This window comes from Peromyscus maniculatus, chromosome 1, assembly GCF_049852395.1.
Source record: "Peromyscus maniculatus bairdii isolate BWxNUB_F1_BW_parent chromosome 1, HU_Pman_BW_mat_3.1, whole genome shotgun sequence".
NCBI lineage: Eukaryota > Metazoa > Chordata > Mammalia > Rodentia > Cricetidae > Peromyscus > Peromyscus maniculatus.
In genome coordinates this window covers 174,405,642-174,426,212 of record NC_134852.1, presented here as the reverse complement: position 1 = coordinate 174,426,212, position 20,571 = coordinate 174,405,642, and the positions used below count along the sequence as shown (strand labels likewise).

Here is a 20,571-nt window from a genome sequence, read left to right as displayed (position 1 = left end):
AAAAATTGAATCTTATTTGAGATTGGAAGACTTTTGGAAGTCATCAACTTAAAATATGAATTAAAAATTGGGTGTGGTGGCTCTTGCCTGTAATCCTAACATGTCAAATATTAAGGTAGGATGATTGTCCCATGTTTGAGGGAGTGGCAGAGTGAGATCTCCTTTTAAAAACATACAAATAAAAGCACAGGTTGAAATAAATGTTCACATAACTGTTTGCTGAGAACTTGATAGCACTAAGAAGCAGTTTTTTTCTGGAAGGACCACCACCAACTGTACAGTCCACAGTGAATCTCTTTGTTCAGTAAGATTTTGCTTTGCTTCAGGAACAGTATTATGGACTGGGATAGCTTTATAGGGAAATACAGAGCATAAAACTTCAGCACTTATCTCCTAGCAGACTCACTGCTCTTCCAGGTAATTCCCTTTAGCTACCCAGGTAACATTAATTAATTCTAATATATAAAAGTCAGAAAGAAGAGAAAAATAGAACAGTATTAGCTGAAGCCCTGGGGTGCAAGGAGGGGGCATTAATTAGTGAAATGATACATAATCTGCTGTGGATATGGTTCTGTATAAATAAAACACTGATTGGCCAGTGGCCAGGCAGGAAGTAGGCAGGACAAGGAGAGGAGAATTTTGGGGAGTGAAAGGCTGAGTGAGGGAGACACTGCCAGCCGCCGCCATAACAAGCAACATGTAAAGATGTCGGTAAGCCACAAGCCACATGGCAAGGTATAGATTTATAAAAATGGATTAATTTAAGATATAAGAACAGTTAACAAGAAGCCTGCCATGGCCATACAGTTTGTAAACACTATAAGTCTCTGTGTTTACTTGGTTGAGTCTGAGCAGCTGTGGGACTGGCAGATGACAGAGATATGTCCTGACTGTGGACAAGACAAAAAAACTCTAGCTACAATAGTCATCAATAAGATTGGTGACATCACATTGTACTTAATAATATAGACATGATGCCACTAGAAGTGTGTACCATTTACTTCAAAGTTCTCTGCTGTGTGGGCTTCAATGGTGAAGTGAATGACATGAGTGAAACAGAGAAGCACATTGTTGACTTCTGTCCTGACTAATCAGAGTCAGCAGGTGATGCTGCATCTTTCTAGTTCATTAAGAGAATCACAAAGTAGTTCTTTCTTTCTTTCTTTCTTTCTTTCTTTCTTTCTTTCTTTCTTTCTTTCTTTCTTTCTTTCTTTCTTTCTTTTTCTTTCTTTCTTTCTTTCGGGACCTTTATTCTTAGGTCTTGGGGACTTCCATCCAATCAGATACCAAAGACAGCAACTCAAAGATTACTCTAGCTTTTTTCCCAAAGACACAAATATTCAATACAACAAACCCCCATTTAATTTACTATTGTTACTTTGCTTTTACCCAGGTTCTTAGAAATTTTCCAGGTCTCTAATCTCACCATTTATCTTTCATTAATCATGCCTCACCAAGTCTAGATCCTACAGTCAGAGTCAGTATACAATACTGAATCTGGTAGTCACCTCACTACAAACATTAACTACACCCATCTGTTTTGGGATAATGGCCCAAAGCATTTACTTAGTAGACAAGACCCTCTGTCCCTTGGATCTCACTATATTTCTGTTTTCCACTAGACTATCCAGTTCTTTCAGCCCAGATATAGTGTGTTCTTCCATTCCCAGGAAGCATGCAGGTCTCACCACAGGGAGTCACCATGGGATCTATTCAAGACTGAAATCCTTCATTTTAAAAAGAACTCTATGTTACAAGGAGACTATGTAGCCTCAAGGTCACAGCTGGTTAGAAAGACAATGGAAATTGGACACAGTAGTTAGACTTACCTTTCCCAAATATAATTTAATATATATGTTTAAAAGATTTAAGTCAGATGTGATGGTGCATGTCTTTCATCCCATCACTTGGGAGGGAGGCTGAGGCAGGTAGATCTCTGTGATTTTGAGGCCAGCCTGGGTGACATAGTGAATTCCAGGACAGCTAAAGTGTCTCAAAAAGCAAGAGAGAGAGAGAGAGAGAGAGAGAGAGAGAGAGAGAGAGAGAGAGAGAGAGAGAGAGAGAGAGATCTATGGGTGCTCATAGATGCCAAAAGAAGGCATTGGATCCCCAGGGTCTGGAGTTGAAGGCAGTTCTAAGTCTCCCAACAAGAGTATTAGGAACCAAACTCTGGCCCTCTAGAATAGCAGCAAGTGCTCTTCACCACTGATCCCCCCTTTCATCCTATTGTTGACAGTGCTCAGTTAAATCATAGCATTGTTCAATATAAAGTATGATAAGTCTTTAGAGTCATACTGATCAGATGTTCTTGATTAACAAATTGACATAAATGTGTTTATTCAAAGTATCTTACATAGCTCTTCCTTTCACTCCAATACAACCCATTTTCCAGAAGCCTTCCCTTCAAAAAATCTGCCAAGACTTCACTTCTAAGAAAACTTTTTGCCCTAAAAATAATTTTCAAACTCAACACAAGTTACCAAAATAAAATCTCCTAAATAAAACAATGGCAGAGACAGACATGACAATGAATATGGAATATGCTAAGAACATTCTGTCACTGAAACCAAATTCACTTTTGTGTGTGTGTGATTAATGGTAGGATGAAGTCGTGAACCACATAAGAATGAAGCAAACTACAGCAGAGGAGAAGTCACCTGGAAAGGGTCCCATCTGAAAAGGCATCCATTTCAAAGCAGGCTCTGTCTTTTGGCTATCATCACCCTGTGCCTGTCCAGACATTCATTTTCAAGTGCTATTTCCAAATGCAGCTCCAAATGCAGAATGAGAGTCAGTTGGCATGTTCAAAATTTGCTTTGGGGTGGACAGAACAAACAATGAATTGTTTTCAGGAGGAATGATAAGTGCATTCCAACACTTGCTGGGTTTAATTCATGTGTCAGGCCTGTCTTCTCCCCCTGATTCCTTAGCACCCCATTTCTACCAGGACATGAGGATTTAAACAGAAATTATACATGAAGCCATTTCTGACTATCCATATGGTACTGAAGTAAGTGAGCCAACAAACAAACAAACAAACAAACAAACAAACAAACAAAGCACTCCATATGTTTTCATGGGAAAGAATGAGAAGAGAAATTGGCTTGAACCCAGGCTGTCAGAATCGGTGAGTTATCTGCATTTAACTAACTCTAATTAGGCCATCATGCCCCACACTGAATTTACTGACAAGTCTCAGGGCATCAGAGAGGGCAAAGCATATCGGGGCAGTGGGAAGAGGAACAAAATTACCTGTTGAATGGGAAAATTGGCTTTGTTAGTTAAGGGTGTCAATAACTCTGGATGTACAGAAAGCCCATCCATCAAATTAACGTGATGGTGTGTGTGTTGGGGGGGGGGCAGGTGGAGTCTGAGGCAAAAGAGGATGACAGAGAGTAGAAAGTATGCAAAGGACTGCAAGAAAAACCATGACTGAATATTTAATGTTTAGCCTGAGACAAGAAGAACATTTACCAAAGATGCAAATTATTACTCACAAGCTTGCAGTTTTTACATAGAAGATAAAAGCAGTGGGAGAATGCATAGGTACCAAACAAAGCAGAAATGGGGCAACACTAACCCAGAGGGGGAAACCCACACCATTGTGGTCATACGGATGATATGTTTGCTCATATTCAAAAGCAGCTGGATGGTCTAGTGGTAAGCACAGCTGCTTTCCAAAAGAAGTTGGTATTTCTGCCTCAATGTTGCTGAAAGGACTTGGCATCACTTTATTTTCCTTGTAAGATTTTGAAATGTACTTACTATCTGAAGTCTTGTGGGGTGACTATACTCTCAAGTGAACAGATGTCATTCAAAAAGAAAGTCATCTAATAAAATGCATCCCCTCCTTCAGACACTGCAATCAGTGAAAGGAAGCTCACTAATGCCCTTTATTAGATGAAGTGTTATCAAGCACCACATTAATAAATGGAATAAATGGGAGGGTGGGGTAGGATGAAAATGCAAACATTCATCTTCTGGCTGTGGTGTGCATGTGTGCGTGTGCATGTTCAATTTTAAAAGATGACAGAGTTCTTCTAAAAATAAGTAATCTATCTCAAATATAAACTTCTCTCCTGGCTTTGTGATGAGTATATTAATAACAGTTTCTATTTTAAAAATGAACACTAATGAATAATACATTGAGTATTCATTAATAATATATACATATATCTGTTAAGACGAGTTAAAAAGCATCACTTTGGGTTTAAGCCAGTGATTGGCATTAACTGAAAAGGTAGTTCTTATTGCACACGGGACTACAGAACTTCACTTTTCTCAGTCAGAGTTAATTTGCCAAAACATTCTTTTTCCTGGTCTTGATTGACTACTAAATCTGGAGGGAAATTCACATTCATTTGTTAATTCTCTGGCCTCATTCTTTTTCATGCACTCTTACACAGGTTGCTCCAATACAGCAAAAGCATGCATAAGTGTAGAAATCTCTCCCACTCCCTCTGCCCCCAAATACTCTTCCTTCCAAATATTCCTTGGGAAGCAAGTCATTGCCATGACAACCATAAGATGAGGTTTGAAGGGCACTTGGGGGCACACTTTGTGAAAGTTAATACCAGTTTGTATTTTATAGGGTCAGGGAAACTGAGACAATGGGTCCTATTTGGCAATGAGGCACCACTTAGCTCCACATCAAACCTAACCAGAAAACCACCTTTAAAAAGAGTCAGAGTGATTTATCCAGGGCTGATCCGTCATTCCTCCATTATAGTAAACTCCCTCTATGCTCACTAGTAATTAAATTAAAAGATCATAGATAGCAGGAAAAAGAGAATTAAGGATTTGCCTTATCTGACAAACTTGAATATGAAACATTCAGCTATGCATGCCCCACCCCACCCCAAAGGGTTAGCACGTTTTCTTTTCTAAGCAATACTTTTCTTCTGAACCTTCACATTTTGTCCCTCCCTGTCAGGCAGGTGATGAAGGTAGATTCCAGAGGACTTGTGAGGACTTTTACGGTGTCTTTCATACATTTGCTTCCAGAAACAGGAACATTATCGACAAACTAGCAACTGCAGCTCAGGTGTAGTAGGAATCTTTTGTGTAACTCGGAGCTCGAGAGGCTCCGAGTCAATGTATGCGAAACAATACTTTCTCACACTGACTCCAGTCCAAAAACCAAGAGATAGAAACCATCATGCCTTTAAAAAGTCACTATGTGATAAGGGTCATTCTTTCTTTGTCTATACCTGACTGACCACCTACTCGGGGAGCTTTTAAAATAAGGAGGAGAATCCTTTGTTCTCTCAGGTTCCATTCAAGGGAAAGTGGGTCGAAGGGCTTCCCCAGGGAAAGAAAACGAGCTCTCGAGCCAAATGCAGAAGAGGAAGAGATTTCATGCCCACTATTATTCTCCTCCCAAAGAAGGGAATTAATTGTTTGGCAGACTAATGGTTAAGAAAGGTGGGGGTGCACACAGGTAGCCCCATTCCTGAGACCATATCTAATTCCCTAGTGTAGCTCAGGCCATCCTCCAGGCGGGGTGGGGGTGGGGGTGGGGTAGGGGTGTTGGGAACTCTCTCCAGCCATGGGTAACACAGCCAGAACTGCATGCATTCACACGCCCCAAAACTGGCGTCCCAGCCCAAGTGCGAAGTTGGGCGTTTAGACCTGAAAAGCATAGTACGAGCCATTCAAAGCAGCAAGTTACAGTACCTTGAGAAGTCTGACAGATGGGAGAAAGGCTGCGTGGCATAGCTTCCGGATGGTCCAATTTAGGGGTCGAGAAGCATCAGTCTGATTCATGACCCCTTCCAAATTCCACCAGGAAGACAAGAGACTGCAAATCTGGGCAATGCCTAGAAAATAAACGCCCCCCCACGGCCCTGGCATCCCATGGTCATCTCCACACCTGCAAATTCCATTAGGGCAGAGGCTTCCTGGAACTTGGGAGTCTAGTCAAGTGGCGTTTCCTGAGCCCCTGAACCTTCTTAAGAAAGCCACCTCCCCTCTCCCTGCAGCCGTGCTCATGCATACCAAATGTGGCCGAATGGAGGCACACTGCCTGCTGCTTCGGGGAGGGGATGCTTGATTTCGAAGGAGAGGGACAGCCTGCACAAAACAGCCTGTGGTCGGAGTCAGAGCAGCCTGCTCCAGAATGCGCGCTCCCTCTCCCGCTCTCCTCCCAGCAAACGCAGGTCAGGCGTTGGGGGGGAACCCGGGCCATTTGCTTTGCTCTCTTGTTTTGAGGGGAAGCCAGGAGGAGAGAAAAAAGAAACAAAAATTAAGCCAGAAGGAGAACTTGTACTTTCTTGCACAAAGCATCTTTGAGGGGCTGGAAACTGGCGCAGGGGGAGGGGCTAGGACATTGGGAGGGAGAAGGGATGCCTCTGAATGATAAGATAAACGCTTCCTTTTTGATTTGTGTGACATAATAAATTGAGAGCTATCGTAAAATAGATCTATAGTCAAAAGAGATCCCTGCTGTGTTCTGGGGTCTTTTATTAACGGTGATTGACAGTCTTCACCCTGATATAAGCACCATATAGATGATAGATAGGTAGAGGCTGAGTCAAACTCACACATACACACGCTGGGAACAAGGAGTTATTCCTGTCGTAGAAAGCTGTGCAAAAGAACGCATTTGTGGCTTACCTTTTTAGCAATAGTAGTTTCTAAATTGGGGGATATTCCCACAAGACAAACCTTCTTTTGCAATGAAGTTTAACCCTTAAAGTGCCATGTAGAGCGCTGTCCACAAAAGATGGTTTCCTCGAGTGCGTATTTCCCCTGTTCCCAGTAATTTTCTAAGGAGGTTTTAAGAAAGAATGTAGCTGTATTGGGGTATATAATCTGTAAAGCTCCCATGGTGAAAGAGAATACAAGAGAACTTTTCTATTTAAAGGAAGACATTGGTCAATTTCACTTTAAAAAATGGGGAGCTCAGGGAGGCTGAGAGGGGCGATCATTTCACACCCCTCACCTGGACTACCCACTCCCCCCCAGGCATTAAACTTCAGTGGTAGTACTGACCAAGGACTCTGCCCAGGAGATCCCCACGACACCCTTACCCTTCAAGTGTTGCCAGGGTATCTAAAACTTTCCACCTTATTTCCCTCACAGTGACTGTAGAGATTTTCCATTTTTAATTAACCAGAAGAAATGGATGGACCCCCGACCCCTCACTCCCATGACTACTATGCATTCTGGGACAAGATCCAGAGGGGTTAGAGCAGATGTGATCGTGATACAAGGCTGCATTTTAGGACTGAGAACAAAGAACGTAGCAAGCACCTGACACCTGCACTATTGCAATGTTTCCTGGAGTGCCCCAGAGTCAGAGATGTGGAGTATTGCAGAGCCACTGACTGGAACATAAAAACCCATGCATCAGATTAATTGCTATTAAAGCATTATCCATTTAACAGAACTCACACATGGCTCATTTTCTGTCACCCTCCTGTTTCCACCATGGGGCGAAGGCTGTTTTCAAGAGCTACCAAGCTAGGATGTATATATGCCAGGCATGGTGGTGGACATTTCACATCACATAAACTCACACCAATGGCAGCCCTCCGGAGCAGATGCTTTCCTATCCCTATAACACAGATTAAGTGAATAAAGTCCAGAAAAATTAGCCTGGATTAGAGTCATTATACTTTTTTGTTCTGTTTCTTTCATAATTTGAGATAACAACAATAAAACCTTTATTTGGTGTTCTGGTCTTTAGTCTGATTCAAGAATTGCAATAAAAGATGGAATAAGTGTGTTCCTCACACACTGCTGTGGCATGGCACTGAGGTTTGCTTAACCTCCTGAATTCTAAAATCAGACTTCAGAGTTGACAATGAAATCCTGACCCTGGCCTTGGGCAATTTTCTCATCTCTTCGGTGCACTGGAGTCTTTTATCTCTGAAATGGAGGCAATCATACAGCGGCATACCCAGGGTTCTTGTGAAACCAATTGAGCTAGTGCGCATAGAGCTCTGAATCCAGGGTTTGGCGTCTCCCAAGCTCCTACTACCATGATCCGTCTTCTAAGCCGCATGGGACCCACTGGCATTTTTCATTAAAGATACTTTGTACATATGTTTGCAATACCAAGTAATGAAAGCAAGCAAGACGAATTACACCTGGATGCTTTCTATGAATTGTGAAGAGTTTAATAAATGAGGCAAAGAAGAAAGCAAAAGACTGAAAAGTCAGTGGAACTTTCCTCAGCCTTTCCTTACAGAATGCTAGTCATCAGATTGCAAAGCATCACCTTCAGTGAGCCTGTCAGGAGCCAGCATTTCTCGCCTACTAAAGGCCCTTAAGTGGTTTCTTTGCAGTTGTGAGAAGTCAGCTCCAGGGAAAGGCAAGACCATTACAGTTGCCCACCCTTGCCCCTCACTGTCGCAAAGTGTTCTGAACACAGAAACGAAAGCATCCTTCCGAAACCGTAGTCTTTGATCTTCTTAGCTACTTTAATTTTTCAGACTAACTTCGGTCAGAAGGATAGTGAGGGTTTGTGTGAAATGAGAAGCAGGAGATGTCACATCCTCTCCAGTGGTAATTAGAAGAATGAACACAGAACCTTCTGGGAGTAGATTTAGAGGCTGCACAGCAAAGAAGATGAAGATAAAGAGAATGAGAGGCTTAAGGGGGCATCCTCCCCTCACTGGAGTCATTGGTGCCAAGATTGTTGGCTGCCAAATATCTAAAGAGTGTTTTTCAGGACCCCCCTCCTCATTTAGAATAAGCGGTATTTTTCACATAGAACGGGTTCCCCATGTTTTTAGACAGGACCCTAAGAGGAAAATCAGAGAAGAGGAAGCTTGACCGAGGCAGTTAATGTCTCATACATCTAAAATGCTCATTTTTTTTTCCAAGACAGGGTTTCTCTGTGTAGTTTTGGAGCCTGTCCTGGATATTGCTCAGACCAGGGTGGTCTCAAACTCACAGAGATCCACCTGGCTCTGCCTCATGAGTGCTGGGAATAAAGGTGTATGCCACCACTGACAGGCTAAAATACTCATTTTAAATGTGATGACTGTGAGCATTTACAAATCTAAATGATCAGATTCTAGAAGTAGCAAATGTGGTTTTTTTTTCATTCTAAAATGTGTCTTTCAACATATTTCAATCCTCTTTTATGTTATGAAAGCTCCTTTCCCATTGATCATCTTTTAGTTCAGTCTCAGGGCAGTTACTAAGTCATAACTATAGCTAGTCTATATTTTATTCTTCAAGACCATGTTCCTCTTTGGGAAAGTCAAGACACTTTGGTAGAACATTGGATCATACTCAGTCTTCTAATATAGAGGAGCTAATTTGAAAACTTAAGGAACAAGGGAATGCAGAATGATGCCCAAACCCTTCTCATCAAGTGCTTTATACAAACCACACCTACTAGTTTGATTTCTATTGCTATGAAAAGCACCATGGCCAAAGGAACTTGGGAAGGAAAGGGTTTATTTGGTATATAGGTTATAGTCCTTCATTCAGGGCAGCCAAGGTAGGAATTCACAGCAGTAACCTGGAGTCAGGACCTGAAGCAGGGACCACAGGGGAACTCTGCTTACTGGCTTGTTCTCTATGGCTTGCTCAATCTGCTTTCTTATATAATTCCAAACCATCTTCTCAGGGTAACATTGCATACAGTGAACAGGGGATCATTAATCAAGAATATGACTTACAGACATGCCCACAGGCCAGTGTGATGGAGGCTATTCCCTAGCTGAGGTTCCCTCTTCCCAGGTGAACCCAGTTTGTGTTATGTTGACAAAAACTAACCAGCACACACACTGTAGTGGTTTGGATGAGAATGACCTCCATAGGCTCATATGTTTGAATACTTGGGCCCCATTTGGTTGAATTGTTTAGGAAAGATAAGGAGGTGTGTCCTTATTGGAAGAAGTATGTCACTGGGGTGAACTTTGAGCTTTCACAAGCCTATGTCATTCCTACTTAGCTCTCTCTTTCTGCCTCCTGCTTGTGGACAAGATGTAAGCTCTTAGCTACTGCTCTAGTGCCATGCCTGTCTGCCATGCTAGTCATGGACTAATCATCTGAGACTCTAAGCCCCAATAAAGTCTTCTTGTATAAGTTCCCAGGGTGTTTCTTCACAGCCACAGAAAGGTAACTAAGACAGAAATTGTTGGTGCCAAGGAGTAACTCATGCTGGTTTTTGGAGGAATGTGGAAGACTTTGGGACTTGGGACTAGGAAAGAAATTACATGAGTGTTGTAAGCAGGGCTTAAGAGGCAATGTTAGTGGGAGGCTGGAAGAGAATAAACTCTTCTTCTGTAAGTTGCCTCGGTCATGGTGTGTCTTCATAGAAATAGCAAAGTAAGAAAACAAACATCCAAACACAAAATGTTCCAAAGTAAGTTTGTACATTTTGTTATTATGCCATTGAATTCTTTAGGTATTGGACATTAATTGGATGTGTATTTCAGGAGCTTATTTTTGCATATGGTCTGCATAGGGCTGGTACTATTCTGGCAATCAGGAGAAGTGTTAAAACCAGAGAGTGGTAACTCTGTAGGTATCTTCTCCCACTTCAAAATTCTTTGGTAGTTTTAACATCTTATTTATTACTGACCTCAACCCATAGTTGCCTCTTTTCTTTTTTAAAGGTGTATGTGTTTTTTAAACGTGTGTGTGTGTGTGTGTGTGTGTGTGTGTGTGTGTGTGTGTGTGTGTGTGTTTGCCCATAGAGGCCATAAGACAACTGTAGAGCACCTGGAGCTATTGGTTATGAGCTTAATGGGTGCTGGGAACTTAATTTTGGTCCTCTGGAAGGTTGTTAGAAGGCACTGTTGGCTGCTGAGCCATTTCTCCAGCCCTCCACTCATAGCTTCCTGCTGTCCTGCCAGCTCAATACTTTTGTCAAAAGAGCATTTTTGTTGTGACCATTATAGTAATTTATATTTTCTGTCTGAAAAAAAAATATTTTTTTAAATATTTCTTTTCTTTTTGACTGTTCCCAGAGCTATAAAAATTTTAGGACTTCTCTGATGTTTCTACAATATCCTTTAAAATATGAAATTTCATTATGGACCCCACTGATCTATAATACTGTTATTTATTATTTCCAAATACGTAATTCTTCAAATAGATTAAATGATTTTTTTTCCTGTTAAAGTATTTTCCCCTTTGGGGTTCCTTTATGGATAATAGATTCTGAAATAGATTAAACTATATTAAAATGAATTACTCATTTTTTAACTAGCCTAAGCAGCATTTGTTTCATATAAAAAATAAAAATATCTCAGAATGAGAATGATTATCTTTTCTCTAGCACCAGATTGTTTCCCCTGCCTGTTCCCCCATCCTCTGTAAAAATGCCTCCAGTCACATGGAGCAGGTGAGGTTTTGAGGCAGATCACTTTAAGATTGGGCAGCTTCAACTGACAGGAAGTTCTTCCTAAGGCTGTGGTGAAAAGTACCTCAGTGTGACTTCTTAAGTCAAGTTGTCTTTCCAAGACCAATTTCCCCAGTGCCTTTCTGGACTGCCCTCAAACCGACCTGTCGGGTCCTCCTTTTCTTCAGTCCCTCTTCACACCATGGCATGCAGTTCTTAGTAGAACATCCTCTTCAGGGGCTGAATTCAACATTGTGTTGCAGGGGTATTTCAAATATAGTAGTGCTTTAATTCTCTGAAATCCTCTAAAATGCTTCTCACAAAGATCTTTTAGGGAGCTTGAAGGAAATTCACTAATAATTTAGCCTCTTTTGAAATTTTCATCAGTAAGACTATGAAATGTTGACTTTAAGGAATAGAAGCTCCACACACATAAAACTGTTGTTCTATCTCTTGTACACATACAGAAAGAGAGGGGGTAGATGTGGGAGGGAGAGAGGGAGAGGGGGAGGGAAGAAGGGAGGGAGGGAGGGAGCAGTGATTGAGGGAGTGAAAGACAGATAGACATAGGCTGGGCAGTGATGGCACACGCCTTTAACCCCAGCACTCGGGAGGCAGAGGCAGATGATTCTCTGTGAGTTCAAGGCCAGCCTGGTCTCCAAAGCGAGTTCCAGGAAAGGTGCAAAGCTACACAGAGAAACTCTGTCTGTCACACACACACAGACAAAAGACAGACAGAGACAGAGAGAACCAATCTAAATTGATAAGTGTCGACTCCTCATTTTAGAAATGTGGACCTGGCTTGTAAGGGAGGGAGGTTGTAGTGGACTAATGGGGATTCCACACTGAGAGGAGGAAAGCAGGCTTCACATGTCTCCATCTGATAGCTTCGAAGTTAGACTCAAGTTCTTCTGCTTCTTAATCATTACATAGACCTGAAGCAACTAAATTGCTATCAAAGCCTTGGTTTCCCACTGTAAAAACAGGGGCCACTATACTGTCCATATTCATATCTTGGGGGAAAAATGGAAGCAATTATCACAACACTATTATAATGAAAACCAAATATGACTACAATTGTCATTTACATTATTAATATGAGTTACCACCTTCAGTGGCTCTGCTGGTGCTTTATTTCAGTGGTAAGATCAAGGACTGGGTGTCCAATATCCTGGACTTATAACCCAGCTTTACCGTTTTATAAGATGGTTTGGGAATGTTACTTAATCTTATGGCACTTTCGTGTCTCATCTGCAAACTGAGGATAATAATGATACCCACATTAAAAGAGTAGGTGCAGAGGCCACAGAAGAGGACCCCACCTGTTACCAAGGCTCAAAAATATTAGCAGTTCGTGATTAGCCTAGCTGAAGTCACAGGTGATGCCCATCCCATTGCTACCGCTCTAAGGAAGCAAAGTTAACACCACAGGAAGAAATTACATTTAGATCATAAATGGGGCAGGTCCATGAGTGATCACAATGCATTCCAAAGAAGAATCAAATGAAAAAATATTTTAAAGCAAATAAAATTTAAAACATCGTCACCTCTCCCTCTCTCTTATTCATGTAGGAAGAGCTGCTTCAGAGAACCAGAGGATAAAGACACACACCTGACTTTCCTGACAGCTTCCCTCTCTGCAACTAAAAGGCAGTCACGCATTTATGAATAAAATATGAAAGTAATATGTAAATATGTGTTACTTTGGGAAATTAAAAGGTATGTAAACAGTTTGTATCTCACTGAAAATAAAAACCACACATGCTAAAAGGAACATATATATCACACCCCCTTCTCCCAAGGCTCGGGGATCACTGTAGAAGAGTAGGTGGAAAGAGTACAATGGAATGAGGCAGTGGATGATGACTTACTACATGGAAGCATTGTCTTTAAGAATCTAGGGCAGCTGCACATATGACCTCACAGCAGCTGTGACAGCATGACAAGACCTGTGCATACCCAAGCCAGGCCAAATCCCAGCACGGAGAGGGGAGCTAGGCATCAAGTCCTACCCCTAGCAGAGGAGCTATTGGCAACTGGTAGCTGCTAGGAGATGAGTCAGTCTTCTCTAACAGTAAGACCCTAGTTAAGTTAACCATAATCTAATAGAAGGTCACACAACCAAGAATATTTGGGCAGCACAAATGGTCTTGATGGATTAAAAAAAGAAGATACAAAATTGAGTGGGTAGAAAAGCAGAGTTGATCTATGAAGAGCTACAGGAGGGAGGTAAATAGGATCAAAATACCTTGCATAAAATTCCCAAATAACTAATAAAATATTGTTTAAAAATCACACTCACACACATAAAGTGTACAGCAAATTTCAAAGGCCAGGAGCTAAAATACATCCTCATTTAGCTTTGAAATCCTATTACTTCCATTCACAATGGGGATGATTTTTTGCAATGATTCTAAAATTTTAATGAGTCCATGGAGCCTTGTTAAAAATATAAGAATTTGAGATGTTCATTTTTAACTACTTCATAGTCACAGTTTCCTGATATTTGTGATGCTGCAAATCTTTATTCTTAGCTTAGATATGTGCAACACAAGGGTGTACAAACAGTTACACCTCTGTGAGTAGAAGAGCTTAGAAAAATTTGTTATGAAATTCATCAACTTTACCACGATGGTAATGAACTCATGAGTTAATAGCTGTGAGGTAGGGAGACTTAAGCAGTCAATCTCCAATTCCTGCTTGAAGAAATTGTATCAGTTGATGAGAATCACAGAAATTCATTGCTAATAGTGCAGCTTAAGAAAGATATTAATGAGAGGATACTCAAACATGCACACGATCAAGTTCAAACTTTACAAGATCCTCCAACTCTCACCAACCTGAGCTGGGAGCTTATCCCGGCAACACAATGTGTCTTGTGCCTCTTTAGCCTCTTATGCTGATGGCCAGCACTACATTAGAACATAAGGTCCCCTCACCTGGGAAACTGAGACATACTGTGATCTGGAAAATCTTCAAAGTGGTGGCACTGCTTGGGAGAGGATTTTCATGATGAAAGCTAATGAAAATTGTACTTGTTGTACTTGCTATTTATTTTTGTCATTCTTCCAGAAACATAAAACTGTATTTATTCTATTATCTTCTTTTCAACAACTATGAGTCTTATTCATAGGAGCCCAGAAATTAGATGATTTTAGTCGATTGGCCAGTTTTGTATTTGGGGTTTTATTTTGTTCTTCTTGTGAATGAAGTTAAAATCAATGCAAACTGCATAAATTTTGAAGTCAGGGTAAAAAGATTTGAAACCCTGTTAGATTACCTGACAATTAACATAATTTTATAAGTCATAATCTTTAAAGGCTGTAATGCCAAAGTGGTTGACAACTTGTTGAGTACTAACTATAAAATGTGTGATGTACCAAGAGAAGATCCTATGCTTCTTACCACATTCAGGAAGTTTGCAGCATTATCTCAATATTTTGAATGAAAGAACGGTCTCCCAAGTCATTATTTCTTCAGGAGATCACATGATGAAAGGTGAACTTAAATCTAGATCAATCTGATTCTATAATCTATACTTTTACCTATTACAAGATACTGATGGCAATTAGAAAGGAGAAGGATGTAAGTCTAAGTCAAGTTCTTCTGACCCTCCATAAAGAAACCAGCATTTGAGCTGTTGAACCTGAAGAGAGACAAAGCAATGCTGGAGAATTTGTCTTAACATCAGAGGCTGGCCAGCGGCAGCTGGGCCACAGTCATTCAATGGCTCTGGCTTTTGTTTTCACTATTGACTCCTACTCCCTTTCCCACGTTGTAGTTCCAGGAGGTGGACCTCCACTGTGGTGATATTTTATTTGTGCTTTAGTAAATAAAGCTTGCCTGGATATCAGAGGAATAGGAACAACCATTTATAAGTAAACACAAAAGTCATGCAATGTTATCACATGCCTTTAATCTTATGACTTGGCAGGCAGAAATGTGTCTGGATTTCTGTGAGTTCAAGGCCACACTGGAAACAGAGCCAGGTGTGGTGGCACATGCCTTAAATTCCAACACTAGTTAACCGTGGACGTCTGGGTACACACACAGACAGGAAGTGACAGAGCTGGACAGGAAGAGGAAGTGAGGTAGCTGGGCTAAGAGAGGCAATGAGAGGGCAGAACAAGGCAAATAGGTGTGGGTAGACAGAAAGTAACTCACATTTGGAAGCTGCCGAGTTGGTGAGGTAAGGTTAGCTATGGCTTTCCCTATTTTCTTGATCTCTCTCAGGTTCCCCCCCCCCATATCTGGCTCTGTGATTTTTTTAAATTTAATAAGACCATTTAGAAATTCATCTATACTCCACAGTGAGACAAAGGCTGTCCATATTCATTTAACATGCCCAATATTTATTTATCAGTTCCTTTCCAACATGGTACTTATTAAGTGGAAAACGATGTTCCTACAGGGTTTATATGGCAGGTTTGGTTTTTTTCCTACACATATAAAATTGTTTATTTTTTATTACTGTGCACTTTTTATTCCCACCTACATTTTTAGATGAGGAAACCAATGCTTAAATTAAAAGCTAAATATGTACACAAGTTCATCCTGCAAGTTTCAGAGCTATGGTTTTTACATATTTTGTGAGGTTTAATTATGTGTTTCTAAAAAACTTACTTTTAAGATAACTGAAGTAGTTTCAGATATCTAGTGAGTTAAGCCATTCTAGACTCTTAGAACAGCAACAGGTGGTTTCATCCACACAATGATGCACTTGGGCCAAAACCGTATGTCTGTCACAACTAATAAGAATAAAAGATGTCTAAACACAATTATGATAATTATTAAAACTTACTTGATGTTTATATAAGGCATTATAATAGAAAAAGAAGGATGATGTTCCTGGGGGAAACCTTGTATAATAGTTGTTTTGTTAAATAATAGATAGAAATGAAACATTTACATTAAGTTTCAGGGAAATTAATGGAAGAGGAGGCAGAAAGATTGTAAGAGCCTGAGGACCAGGATACCTTGCCAGACACTGTTCCAAACATGACAAAGAAGTTGCATCATGACATCTCAACAATATGGTTGCTTAAACTAGACCTGAATAATGACAACACCAGTTGACAAGACAATGTGGACAGGGGGCATTTTATAAGGTCCCATGCCTAGATGAAGAGCTATAGTAAATCAATAGCTGCTGAGAGAGGGAGAGTAAACTTTATTCAGGGATGACCCCTTATACAGTTTATCCAATCCAAAGCGATCATTCCTAACCAATATACATAGAAACTATGTTAAATGGAGTCTTTAGGAATATGCATATGTAGATCTAATATATATATATGAAATCTTGAATTTGAGTGGGAGCCAGGGAAGGACACTAGAGAAGTTGGAAGAGGGAGAAGCATGGGTATAAGTGATATAAATATAATACTCATATATGAAACTCTGAATAAATAAATACAAAATAATAGGTAGATAGGTTATAATATGTGTACAAAATAATAGGTAGATAAGGTTATAATATGTGTGCCTTTTCTTGTCCCTTAATTAAATCATATGCAAGTAAAGCCATGGTTTTAGATCAAATAGAAGAATGATTAATTCTATTTTACAAAACTATACAAGGTTTTAAAAGATCCAGTCAAGTCACCATCATGAGTTAAACCATCCTGTCCTCTCTATGAGGTTGGGAGACATACTACTCCTGATCTTGGTTTTCAGTATTGTGACTCACTGATTCTACTCACTCCTTCAGCCTTAACTCTGGACCATTATCACCATTCATCATACTTCAATAGCCCTTATTCCTTTCAGCTTCTGGGTTTCTTGTCACAGGACTATTGTGTGTACTCTTCTCTGTTCTACCGGTGCTCCTCCTTCTAGCTCCTCCCAAGAGTGCCTCTTTCACAAGGCTGAGAGCTCAGCTTGAGTATGATCTTTGAGAGTCCTTCCAGCACATCCCCAGCAGCTACTCAGCACCTACTGCATCACTCTCCTTGAATTCTTTTCTACTTTTTAGAATTTATAACTGTTTAAATGATTGATTTATTTCTTTGTGGTTCCCACCTCCTACTTGAGTGAAATTACTTGAGGACAGTCATCAACAGTATACTAGATCACAGCAGACGTGATGGAACATGGTGTGAAGTCAAAGTTTGTTGGCTCCAGATGAACAAGTAAGAATAAATGGACTAGGCATATTTATTATAACCATTTCTTTCAAGTTATTTAGGAGAGTCTCATGCTGCATAGTGTTTATTAACAAACTGAAATTTCTTCAGGCTCTTTTAGCTTAAAAGTCTAAGATCTACTACTAAAAATTAATGAAAGGAAAAACCTACAGGCTCTTACTTCAACTACACACCAAGCTCTAAACACAGAGGTACTTGGGAAAGAGAAGCAAAACAAGCAACAGGGAACTATAAGTATAGGCAATGAAATCCGAAATAGCTCCTGTGAAAGAATCCAGTTACCATTCATCATTAACATAACAGTGTCAGACATCCCCTGTGAAGACAATTCAGTAGGAGCCAAACTATAGAATATATCTTTATGAAAGAGAGCCTATATTTTATATAAAGGCAAATCTCTATTCAAAAGTGTAGGAATAGTTACTCACATATCAGCAGTACCAACCAGATCCACAATTAATAATAATAATTACAATATTTTATAATTACAATTACAGTAATTTACAATAAAATTAACAATAATTTATAAATAAATACTATCTAATAAATGATTAATAAATAATAACAAAATGTTATTGTTATTATTATTATAAATAATCTGATATTGATTCCTCACAAGAATATTATGGTTCCTTACCCACAAATGTGCTGACATGTTGGTAAGGAAGATGTAATTATTAACTTAGGTTTGAAGATGGACAAACAGGTTCATGGAGCATTGCTTGATTTACCCTGTTATCTCCAGCTTCACTCTCTCTTGTGCCTTTCATGAAGCTCTATGTTCTCTTCATGATTAGGCTATTCTTAGAGTGTACCACATTCTGAGTCTTCTTTCAAAATATAATCTTCAGAAAAAAATTAATGGTATACACAGTAGTGTGGATATATCTCAAAATCATACAATTCTAGAAAAGACAAGTGACAGAAAAGAGAGTCATGTTTGCCAGCAATTGTTAGGGGAGACATCTGTCAATGAAAAGGATAGGAAGGACCTTCTCAGAGTGGTGGAAACATTCTATTTTCAGTTCAGTGGCAGAAGCTCAACTTCAGCCATTGCTAGAATGCAGCAAATTATACAACCAAAGTTGATGGATTTTTGTATACAATGACTGAGAAAATATATCTATTTCCCTCTTATAATGTACAATTTTTAATGTTGAAAATTAAGAGAAATGTAATTACCAATGCTATGGTTTACATATATAATGGCACCAGAAGCCCATGTTTTAATAGTTATTCATTAGAGTGGCCTTAGTAAGAAATGATGAGACTATTTGGAGGTAGGTACTAATTGGAGTCTTTTGGTTCCTGAGGGCAGGTCTTGAAGGGCAAACTAAGAACCCAGCTCTCTCCTTTCACTTTTAACACAGTTATGCAGTAAGTAGCTTTGGTCTGCCATGAACTGCTACCATGATATTTTGCCAAAGCAGACAATATCAACCACTTAAGAATAAACCCCACAAACCTGTGAGCCAAATAAAGCATTTCTCATGATGACTTGTTTACCTAAGGTATTTGTGATAGTAATAGAAAGCTGACTTCAAAAACTTTACAATTTCTAATGTAGATTTTGGATATTTAATCAAGTATTTTAGATATCATAACTCATATACAACTTATTATGATTGTATTACTAGTTAATATATATAAACCTTTGAATACTCAAAAAACATATTACATGTTGACGTTTGAATCACTCTTGTTCCTCAGTAGACAATGGTCAGCTTGTTTCCATTTTAATGTTACAAATACTTCTATACTGGATGAGTGGTCACACATTTGTGTGTACATCTTTTTGGTTTCATTTTAAAGACACAGTTTAAGGTGAGGAATGATTACACTTCTGATAGATATTTCCACACTACTGTCTAGGAATGTGCCATTTCACATGTACTTTAGCAACAAGTAAGAATGACTTATTAGTAAATTATTGATAAAACTGGGGATCTAATTAATTTTATTTCTGGCCAAATTGATAACAGAAAAATAAATATATGTATTTCTGTTTTGCAGCCAACAGGGCTCCATTTCCTTATGGCCTTCTAAAAATTCTAGCAAATCATGTTTTACCCATTAGAATTTACTTTTCTCATTAATTCTTGAATGCTGTTTTTAAATTAAGGATATTATCCCTTGTCACATTAGTCACTAACAGTTCCCCATTCATCTTTGAATTTTTATATTGAAAGCAAATTTTAGCATTTATATACTTGGCCTATATTCTTTGGAGAACTGTCACTCCAGCTCAAGTTTAGATAAAAGCTTAAATATATGTGTGTGTTCTTTTTAATTTCTATCATTGGGTTTTAAGTATTAGATTTTCTTACTTGTACTAGCCCAAGCCGCAGCCCATTTTTTTTCATTCTTTATTGCAGGCTCATCAAAGCACCTTTGTAAAAATTTTCCAGTTTCCAACTTAGAATATAAATATTTTCTGTTCAATGATAAAATCTGTGATCCATCCCCAACAACAGCCATTGCTTCATATTGCCAATGTTATTAAGAGCATTTTGCTCATTCACAAATATTATTACTATAAATGAAAGAATCCTCAGGACTTAAAGCAATTTCATCCTGGCCTAGGTAATCTGATCCAGTATCATTCCCTGTGTCAGTCATCTCAGAATTGACTGGCAAAAGTGAGTGAGGTGCTGTGGCTGAATAGATGTAACTTAAATTTCTGAGTTTGCCAGAATCTCAGCCACTAGAGACTTTGAAGATCAGCGCCAACACTGAGTCCTCTGGATGGAAAGCCAGAAAACAGAGAATTTCTAGAGCTGTTGACTTGGCACAAAATCAGATGAGTACAGATCCAGTTTGAGAACTCACTTGCCACTCCCAACAGAAAAGAAAAATGGATAAAAGGCTCACAGATAAAGAACTCAAGAGCAGTTCTTACAAATACAATCTTATAAAAATGAAACTACCTAAATCCAAAATTACTAGATCATCAATTATGATAATTTTTCAACATTCCTGAGTTATCTTAGTGCTTCCTCAAGCATTCACTTGGAACTAACACTTATTTGGCTCCTAACGCACAGAAATTCCTGTAAATGGCATTGCTGTTGGCACCTTGCCTGTAAAATAGTCATACATTCTTGGTTGCCCATGCGC

The 20,571-nt window shown here is 39.4% G+C and overlaps 1 protein-coding gene across 21 annotated transcripts in view; it reads right to left on the bottom strand.

The window, feature by feature from the left end:
- Trpm3 (transient receptor potential cation channel subfamily M member 3) overlaps positions 1-20,571 on the bottom strand; it is an 848,188-nt gene that overhangs the window by 515,282 nt on the left and 312,335 nt on the right. For 14 of the 21 annotated variants that reach the window (XR_013047854.1, XR_013047855.1, XM_016003870.3 and 11 more), the window contains exon 1: positions 5,677-6,141. The exons of 6 other annotated variants lie outside the window; for them this stretch is intronic. Coding sequence is in view for 13 of the 15 variants with exons in the window: in XM_016003870.3 (XP_015859356.1) it covers positions 5,677-5,853 (177 nt within the window). In the remaining 2 variants the exon portion in view is untranslated. Of the gene's footprint in view, positions 1-5,676; positions 6,142-20,571 lie in introns of those variants that run through there. One more of the 21 variants, XM_006985401.4, reaches the window with a different exon arrangement.